Source organism: Oncorhynchus nerka, linkage group LG7, assembly GCF_034236695.1.
Source record: "Oncorhynchus nerka isolate Pitt River linkage group LG7, Oner_Uvic_2.0, whole genome shotgun sequence".
Lineage (NCBI taxonomy): Eukaryota > Metazoa > Chordata > Actinopteri > Salmoniformes > Salmonidae > Oncorhynchus > Oncorhynchus nerka.
The window spans coordinates 86,910,002-86,920,001 of NC_088402.1; the positions used below are offsets into that span (position 1 = coordinate 86,910,002).

The 10,000-nt window shown below is 47.8% G+C and overlaps 1 protein-coding gene across 1 annotated transcript in view; it reads right to left on the bottom strand.

The window, feature by feature from the left end:
- The window catches only part of myt1b (myelin transcription factor 1b), a 33,272-nt gene extending 29,363 nt beyond the window's left edge, over positions 1-3,909 (bottom strand). Inside the window, exons 1-3 of the mRNA XM_065021103.1 lie at positions 3,852-3,909; positions 3,109-3,139; positions 1,754-1,810 (exon numbers count right to left, since the gene is read on the bottom strand). Of these exons, the coding sequence (XP_064877175.1) occupies positions 1,754-1,810; positions 3,109-3,139; positions 3,852-3,909 (146 nt within the window). The remainder of the gene's footprint in view (positions 1-1,753; positions 1,811-3,108; positions 3,140-3,851) is intronic.
- Between the last annotated feature and the right edge of the window lie 6,091 nt (positions 3,910-10,000).

Below are 10,000 nucleotides of genomic sequence, written 5' to 3' on the forward strand. Positions count from 1 at the left end.
GGGGGAGAGGGAGAGAGGGAGAGAGGGGGAGGGGTGTTGGGGAGAGAGAGGTGTTTGGGAAGGGAGGGGGAGAGGGAGAAGGGGACATTGGGAAGAGAGGGAGAGAGGGGAAGAGAACCCCGAGGGGTGCATCTTCAGTCATGAGCATCAAACATAGCTTATGGAGAGGTAGAAACTCAAAGCATAACTAAACAAAACAAAAACAAACCAAACAATAATACAAACATGCCTATCAATGAGTTAAAATGCCATGGAGATCTGAGATGAATAATGGAGGGATGCTGAGTGTACTGCACTATGCCTGGAGGAAAGATCTGTTCTCGCTCTTACATTACAACCAATCACAGCCAACTGACTGGAACTTTAATGAACATACAACGAGAGGCAGTGGAGGATCAAATTCAATAAAGCCTAGAAAACAGAGGGAGTGGAGGGAATCTATAAACACGGTTCATCTGGAAATTGGTTCTTGAATGATACACATGTAAATAAATGTAATTTGTAATATCTTTCCAATAAGCTGGAGTCACGACGCAGCGAGCGGCCCCAGGTCTACAGGGGTCTTCTTGGTAAGACAGAGGGAGTGGCCCCAGGTCTACAGGGGTCTTCTTGGTAAGATAGAGGGAGTGGCCCCAGGTCTACAGGGGTCTTCTTGGTAAGACAGAGGGAGTGGCCCCAGGTCTACAGGGGTCTTCTTGGTAAGATAGAGGGAGTGGCCCCAGGTCTACAGGGGTCTTCTTGGTAAGACAGAGGGAGTGGCCCCAGGTCTACAGGGGTCTTCTTGGTAAGACAGAGGGAGTGGCCCCAGGTCTACAGGGGTCTTCTTGGTAAGACAGAGGGAGTGGCCCCAGGTCTACAGGGGTCTTCTTGGTAAGACAGAGGGAGTGGCCCCAGGTCTACAGGGTCTTCTTGGTAAGATAGAGGGAGTGGCCCCAGGTCTACAGGGGTCTTCTTGGTAAGATAGAGGGAGTGGCCCCAGGTCTACAGGGGTCTTCTTGGTAAGACAGAGGGAGTGGCCCCAGGTCTACAGGGGTCTTCTTGGTAAGACAGAGGGAGCGGCGTAGAACAGTGTGTCAGACAGGGACATATTAGGGTTGTTCTGAGACCCAGGAGGGCTGAGGGGGTAGGTGGGGGTTGTTCTGAGACCCAGGAGGGCTGAGGGGTAGGTGGGGGTTGTTCTGAGACCCAGGAGGGTTGAGGGGGTAGGTGGGGGTTGTTCTGAGACCCAGGAGGGCTGAGGGGGTAGGTGGGGGTTGTTCTGAGACCCAGGAGGGCTGAGGGGGGTAGGTGGGGTTGTTCTGAGACCCAGGAGGGTTGAGGGGGTAGGTGGGGTTGTTCTGAGACCCAGGAGGGCTGAGGGGGTAGGTGGGGGTTGTTCTGAGACCCAGGAGGGCTGAGGGGGTAGGTGGGGGTTGTTCTGAGACCCAGGAGGACTGAGGGCTGAGGGGGTAGGTGGGGGTTGTTCTGAGACCCAGGAGGACTGAGGGCTGAGGGGGTAGGTGGGGGTTGTTCTGAGACCCAGGAGGGCTGAGGGGGTAGGTGGGGGTTGTTCTGAGACTCAGGAGGGCTGGGGGCTGAGGGTGTAGGTGGGGGTTGTTCTGAGACTCAGGAGGGCTGGGGGCTGAGGGGGTAGGTGGGGGTTGTTCTGAGACCCAGGTGGGCTGGGGGCTGAGGGTGTAGGTGGGGGTGGGGGTTGTTCTGAGACCCAGGAGGGCTGGGGGCAGAGGGGGTAGGTGGGGGTTGGCTGCCCTACCTTCTGTGTTGTGAATATCTCCCACTGATGTGGCCAGAGCATCCAGGGGTGGGGCAGGTGAATGGAGTCAGAGACACGTTTTCACATTTTACACATTTTGTCCCTTGGAGAATTGATGATAATATAACAGGTGAAAGAAAATAATAAAAAGTGTAGTAAAAATAATAAATATAACACACAAACACTCACACACATGCACGCACGCACGCACACGCACACACACACACACACACTCACGCGCACACACACACACTCACACGCACACTCGCACACACACACACACACACACACACACGAGAAATACAAGTGGTAGTAACCAAGAACAAATGTGTCATCCATCAAGCTGGCAAATCCAATTTCATGTGATAGAGATCACGCCAGGCGTTTCTTAATTTCCCCTCTCTCAGGAGTCATCTATAGGTGCCCTCACAGTCTACAGATGGCCCTCACAGTCTACAGATGGCCCTAACAGTCTACAGGTGGCCCTCACAGTCTACAGGTGGCCCTCACAGTCTACAGGTGGCCCTCACAGTCTACAGGTGGCCCTCACAGTCTACAGGTGGCCCTCACAGTCTACAGGTGGCCCTCACAGTCTACAGGTTGCCCTCACAGTCTACAGGTGGCCCTCACGGTCTACAGGTGGCCCTCACAGTCTACAGGTTGCCCTCACAGTCTACAGGTGGCCCTCACAGTCTACAGGTTGCCCTCACAGTCTACAGGTGGCCCTCACAGTCTACAGGTTGCCCTCACAGTCTACAGGTTATTATTACTTATTAGAATGCTGTATTTGCATTTTTAAACGAGATAGGAGCCTCTACAGCACCTCAAGGGGGTTTTGGAGTGCAGCAGAGACCTGATCAATGCTTAAGGGTGAAGTGTGACAAATTATTATTTTGGGAGAGGAGACGATGTTGGTCATGACTGATGATGTTCAGTAGACGAGTTCTCTCCTCTCTTCTCCTCTTAAAGGTCGGTTTTCTCATCTCTACTCTTATAGACATGCTCCCCAGGGAATGGTTGTTTGGGTCATGACTGATGAGGTTCAGTAGATGATGAACTCAGTACCATGCAGGTTATGCTCATGGGGGGAGGACGAGGAAGAGGAGGAGAAGGACAAGAAGAAGGAGGTTTCTGTTTAACCGCAGTATATTAAAAGGGTTCAACTTGGACCAGGAAGTAAAACCACGAAGTTACTATGGGCGTTATGATCATTCTCGTCATGTGACAAGCAGTCTGTATGGCTGAAATGTGCAGTATGACAAAACAAGACTAGAGTATAACGTTTCCGTTTAGCGAGATACACACTAGACAGACAAACAACGTACAAACAGGATGCAGTATTGTACAGCGCTTACCTCAGCTCTTGTCCAATGAGCTCGGTGGGAACTAGAGAACCAATAAGAGACGAGCAAAGATGAACCAGCTGAAAGCTGCACTGCAGAAGGAACTAGTTACAATCAATAAATCACAAATGCATAAGAATCCCTGGAGGATCTTCACAGAAATAACCAGAAATATACAGACATTTGAAAAAAACAAAATACAAAAATACAAAACATATACAGAAATAAATAGAAATATACAGAAATATACATTAATTATCGGGAGAAAAATTAACGACCTACACACACAGGCAACAACAAACAGAACACACACACAGACATACAGTACACACACACACACACACACACACACACACACACACACACACACACACACACACACACACACACACACACACACCCAAGGACACCTAGATCAGTCAAATTGCTCTGCGCTGATCAGAAGAAATATACAATTACATGCAGACTTCAGCATTAATTGTTGCAGTTAAGTTATTATAATTAAAATAAAAACGACCTACATCAGTTAAAAATACTGCTTTTCGTTCAGGCGACTTAATTGTCTTTAAAAAAGAAGAAGAATCATAGTCTATGATCAACAATACTATAAGCTGTTGGCTGCTCGAGGGAATTGATTGGGGCATTCAAAAATAAGAGCTTGTTTTTAGAAATATCATTAAGTGTTCATTATGGCCATTGGAGAAAATCTCTCTCCTCATAGTCAGGCCTCCCTGTGGCATGAGAGCTGAACTCACCTCTGATTCCCTTGGAGCGTGTGCGTGTGCTTCTCATGTCATCACTCTCCACACTCATCTGTCACAATGGAAAGAGGTCACAGAGAGTCAGGACAGGTCAGGACAGGTCAGGACATGTCAGGACAGGTCAGGACAGGTTTTAATGGAAGAGGAAATGACAGAAGAACAGCAGCCATTACAGACTAACACCCACTCACTGTTACAGTTCAAATTCATGTCTATTTACATGTATCCAACATAATATCCACATCTGATTATATACAGAGTACACACAATGTCACCCCCCCTCCTCTCCCCCTTCCCCCTCTCCCTCCCCCTCCTCTCCTCTCCCACCCCCTCCTCTCTCCCACCCCCCTCCTCTTCCCCTTCCTCTCCCCCTCCTCTCTCCTCCTCCCCCTCCTCTCCCTTCCCCCTCCTCTCTCCCTCCCCCCCTCCTCTCTCCCTCCCCCTCCTCTCCTCTCCCCCTCCCTCTCCCCCTCCTCTCTCCCTTCCCCCCCCTCTCTCCCTTCCTCCCCCCCTCCCCCACTCTCCCCCATACAAAGTGAATATATAGAGAGAAAAACAACAAAAATTAACAGTAAACATTACACATACAGAAGTTTCAAAACAGTAAAGACATTACAAATGTCATATTATATATATACAGTGTTTTAACAATGTACAAATGGTTAAAGGACACAAGATAAAATAAATAAGCATAAATATGGGTTGTATTTACAATGGTGTTTGTTCTTCACTGGTAGCCCTTTTCTCGTGGCAACAGGTCACAAATCTTGCTGCTGTGATGGCACAGTGTGGAATTTCACCCAGTAGATATGGGAGTTTTTCAAAATTGGATTTGTTTTCGAATTCTTTGTGGATCTGTGTAATCTGAGGGAAATTATGTCTCTATAATATGGTCATACATTGGGCAGGAGGTTAGGAAGTGCAGCTCAGTTTCCACCTCATTTTGTGGGCAGTGTGCACATAGCCTGTCTTCTCTTGAGAGCCATGTCTGCCTACGGCGGCCTTTCTCAATAGCAAGGCTATGCTCACTGAGTCTGTACATAGTTAAAGCTTTCCTTAATTTTGGGTCAGTCACAGTGGTCAGGTATTCTGCCGCTGTGTACTCTCTGTTTAGGGCCAAATAGCAGTCTAGTTTGCTCAGTTTTTTTGTTAATTCTTTCCAATGTGTCAAGTAATTATCTTTTTGTTTTCTCATGATTTGGTTGGGTCTAATTGTGCTGTTGTCCTGGGGCTCTGTAGGGTGTGTTTGTGTTTATGAACAGAGCCCCAGGACCAGCTTGCTTAGGGGACTCTTCTCCAGGTTCATCTCTCTGTAGGTGATGGCTTTGTTATGGAAGGTTTGTGAATCGCTTCCTTTTAGGTGGTTGTAGAATTTAACGGCTCTTTTCTGGATTTTGATAATTAGTGGGTATCGGCCTAATTCTGCTCTGCATGCATTATTTGGTGTTCTACATTGTACACGGAGGATATTTTTTGCAGAATTCTGCGTGCAGAGTCTCAATTTGGTGTTTGTCCCATTTTGTGAAGTCTTGGTTGGTGAGCGGACCCCAGACCTCACAACCATAAAGGGCAATGGGCTCTATGACCGATTCAAGTATTTTTAGCCAAATCCTAATTGGTATGTTGAAATTTATGTTTCTTTTGATGGCATAGAATGCCCTTCTTGCCTTGTCTCTCAGATCGTTCACAGCTTTGTGGAAGTTACCTGTGGCGCTGATGTTTAGGCCAAGGTATGTATAGTTTTTGGTGTGCTCTCGGGCAACAGTGTCTAGATGGAACTTGTATTTGTGGTCCTGGTGACTGGACCTTTTTTTGGAACACCATTATTTTGGTCTTACTGAGATTTACTGTCAGGGCCCAGGTCTGACAGAATCTGTGCATAAGATCTAGGTGCTGCTGTAGGCCCTCCTTGGTTGGTGACAGAAGCACCAGATCATCAGCAAACAGCAGACATTTGACTTCGGATTCTAGCAGGGGGAGGCCGGGTGCTGCAGACTTTTCTAGTGCCCGCGCCAATTCGTTGATATATATGTTGAAGAGGGTGGGGCTTAAGCTGCATCCCTGTTTAACCCCACGACCCCGTGTGAAGAAATGTGTGTGTTTTTTGACAATTTTAACCGCACACTTGTTGTTTGTGTACATGGATTTTATAATGTCGTATGTTTTACCCCCAACACCACTTTCCATCAATTTGTATAGCAGGCCCTCATGCCAAATTGAGTCGAAGGCTTTTTTGAAATCAACAAAGCATGAGAAGACTTTGCCTTTGTTTTGGTTTGTTTGGCTGTCAATTAGGGTGTGCAGGGTGAATACATGGTCTCTTGTACGGTAATTTGGTAAAAAGCCAATTTGACATTTGCTCAGTACATTGTTTTCATTGAGGAAATGTACGAGCCTGCTGTTAATAATAATGCAGAGGATTTTCCCAAGGTTACTGTTGACACATATTCCACGGTAGTTATTGGGGTCAAATTTGTCTCCACTTTGGTGGATTGGGGTGATCAGTCCTTGGTTCCAAATATTGGGGAAGATGCCAGAGCTAAGTATGATGTTAAAGAGTTTTAGTATAGCCAATTGGAATTTGTTGTCTGTATATTTGATCAGTTCATTGAGGATACCATCAACACCAAAGGCCTTTTTGGGTTAGAGGGTTTTTATTTTGTCCTGTAACTCATTCAATGTAATTGGAGAATCCAGTGGGTTCTGGTAGTCTTTAATAGTTGATTCTAAGATCTGTATTTGATCATGTATATGTTTTTGCTCTTTATTCTTTGTTATAGAGCCAAAAAGATTGGAGAAGTGGTTTACCCATACATCTCCATTTTGGATAGATAATTCTTTGTGTTGTTGTTTGTTTAGTGTTTTCCAATTTTCCCAGAAGTGGTTAGAGTCTATGGATTCTTCAATTGCATTGAGCTGATTTCTGACATGCTGTTCCTTCTTTTTCCGTAGTGTATTTCTGTATTGTTTTAGTGATTCACCATAGTGAAGGCGTAGACTCTCTATGTTTTTGGTTGGACAGGTTTCTCAATTTCTTTCTTAGATTTTTGCATTCTTCATCAAACCATTTGTCAATTATTGTTAATTTTCTTCGGTTTTCTATTTGAGATTTTTAGATTTGATAGGGAAGCTGAGAGGTCAAATATACTGTTAAGATTTTCTACTGCCAAGTTTACACCTTCACTATTACAGTGGAACGTTTTACCCAGGAAATTGTCTAATAGGGATTGAATTTGTTGTTGCCTAATTGTTTTTTGGTAGGTTTCCAAACTGCATTCCTTCCATCTATAGCATTTCTTAATGTTACTCAGTTCCTTTGGCTTTGATGCCTCATGATTGAGTATTGCTCTGTTTAAGTAGACTGTGATTTTGCTGTGGTCTGATAGGGGTGTCAGTGGGCTGACTGTGAATGCTCTGAGAGACTCTGGGTTGAGGTCAGTGATAAAGTAGTCTACAGTACTACTGCCAAGAGATGAGCTATAGGTGTACCTACCATAGGAGTCCCCTCGAAGCCTACTGTTGACTATGTACATACCCAGCGTGCGACAGAGCTGCAGGAGTTGTGACCCGTTTTTGTTGGTTATGTTGTCATAGTTGTGCCTAGGATTCATATGTGGGAGGGAATGCTGTCACCTCCAGGCAGGTGTTAGTCCCCCTGTGTGCTGAGGGTGTCAGGTTCTTGTCCGGTTCTGGCATTTAGGTCTCCACAGACTGGTACATGTCCCTGGGCCTGGAAATGATTGATTTCCCCCTCCAGGATGGAGAAGCTGTCTTCATTAAAATATGGGGATTCTAGTGGGGGGATATAGGTAGCACACAGGAGGACATTTTTCTCTGTTAGGATAATTTCCTTTTGAATTTCTAGCCAAATGTAGAATGTTCCTGTTTTGATTAATTTAATGGAGTGAGTTAGGTCTGCTCTATACCAAATTAGCATACCCCCTGAGTCCCTTCCCTGTTTCACACCTGGTAGTTTGGTGGATGGGACTACCAGCTCTCTGTAACCTAGAGGGCAACCAGTGGGTCCGTCTCCTCTATACCAGGTTTCTTGCAGGATGACAATGTCTGTATTACCGATTTCTTTGGTGAAGTCCGGGTTTCTGCTCTTTAGGCCAAAGGCAGATGACCTCAGGCCTTGGATATTCCAGGATAATATAGTGAAGGCTTTTGTTCCATAGAGTGTCCAATGTTGTTGGTCGTGGTTTGGCCTCAGGCCAGTAAGTGTGAGCAGAGCCTGCTGAGCATCTGGTACATGCCATTGGCTTGGGCGAGTGTGAGAGTGGGGGTTGGGACTGTTTGCCCGCTCACTACCTGGGCGTATGTGTGGCTTCCATGTTGAGGCCCTCTTTGCGGGGTGGGGTGCATGGGGTGGGCAGGAGTGGCATAGGTCTGATCTGAGGGGGCCTAAATGGGTGTGGGCATGGTTGACGTGGGGGTGTTGATTGGTTGGGGTGGGGGTGTGGATGTGTCTGGGTGTACTGTGGTCTGGATGTAATTCCTCTTGGCGTGGGTCCTCTATGTGTAGGTCCAGGGGGAGTCCTGCAGATCTGGGAGGGTGTCTCGCTGGTCTGGGTGGGGTGTCTATTGATCTGTTGCTCCTGTGTGAAGTGTTGGGTGTTTGGACACCAGAGTTTAGACACACTGTGTTTGGGAAAAGTTTTTTCTTCTCTCCCCTCTCCTCCCCCTCCCCTCCTCTCTCCCCCTCTCCTCTCTCCCTTCCTCTCCCCCTCCTCCTCTCTCCCCCTCTCCTCTCTCCCTTCTCCCCCCCTCCTCTCTCCCTTCCTCTCCCCCTCCTCTCTCCCCCTCTCCTCTCGCCCTTCCTCTCCCCCTCCTCTCTCCCCCTCCTCCTCTCTCCCCTCCTCTCCCCCTCCTCCTCTCTCCCCCCTCCTCCTCTCTCCCCCTCCTCTCTCCCCCTCCTCTCTCCCCTCCTCTCTCCCCCTCCTCTCTCCTCCTCCTCTCTCCCCCCTTCTCCTCTCTCCCCCTCCTCTCTCCCCTCCTCTCTCCCTCCTCCTCTCTCCCCCTCCTCTCTCCTCCTCCTCTCTCCCCCCTCCTCTCCCCCTCCTCTCTCCCCCTCCTCTCTCCTCCTCCTCTCTCCCCCTCCTCCTCTCTCCTCCTCCTCTCTCCCTCCTCCTCTCTCCCCCTCCTCTCTCCCCCCTCCTCTCTCCCCCCTCTCTCCTCCCTCCTCTCTCCCCCCTCCTCCTCTCTCCCCCTAACCTGGGAGTGTTCTCTCCTCTTCCACTGTTGCCATACATCATCATAAAGAGAGAGAGAATGAGATTGAGCGAGCGAGAGAAACAGCAAATGAATCAACGTAAAGTTACACAGATAAAAAAAAATCAAATTGAAAGAGAAATAAAAAATTATATTTAAATCAGCTGGGAGAGAAAATAAGCAGGTGGTTTGTTTTTAAATCCTCCTACAGTACCAGTCCTCGATCTGCCCTCCTGACCACCCTGGACCCTCCCTTTGTCCATAACCCTGTTATTTCCACCACCTGAGCGGTTTAGAAATGCAAAATAATTCATATGCAATGGCTACATATATGAGGACCTGGCCATGCAAGCAGAGGGAATGGTAATCATAACTGACCATAGTAACACAGTAATAATAACAAACACACCACTGCTTAGAATCACTGTCATTTCTCTTTTAGGGATTCAGTTCACCCGACAGAGACCTTGTTTTTACGGCACAAAAGAGCAGGTGTGAAGCCCCCCCCCGCCCCCCGCCCCCCGCCCGCCCGCAACTGACCCCCAGCCACACCTCCCCGGGTACCATCGTTCCCCGGGTACCATCGTTCCCCGGGTACCATCGTTCCCTGTTCACCACTCAACATCTCTTTAACAGAGCCAGGCAGGCAAACTAAAGCTATCAGAGGCTTTTTAGACACAATGGGAGCATTAGCTTTGATTACTGAACTCTGGGTATTTTATGGACTGTCCCCCTATGCCCCCTTGCTCCCCCCCTCCCCTCCTCGCACCAGCACTGAGCTGCTTGTCACAGTCAGTGGAGGAGTTGGCAGGGCCACAGTGAACTCAAACATCTATGTCTCTCTTTAGTCTTTTCTTTTTCTCTCGTTGGCACTTCCTGCTAATAGATTTCCTTTTGAAAGGGAGAGGAGAGAGGGATAAGAAGTCTGTTGT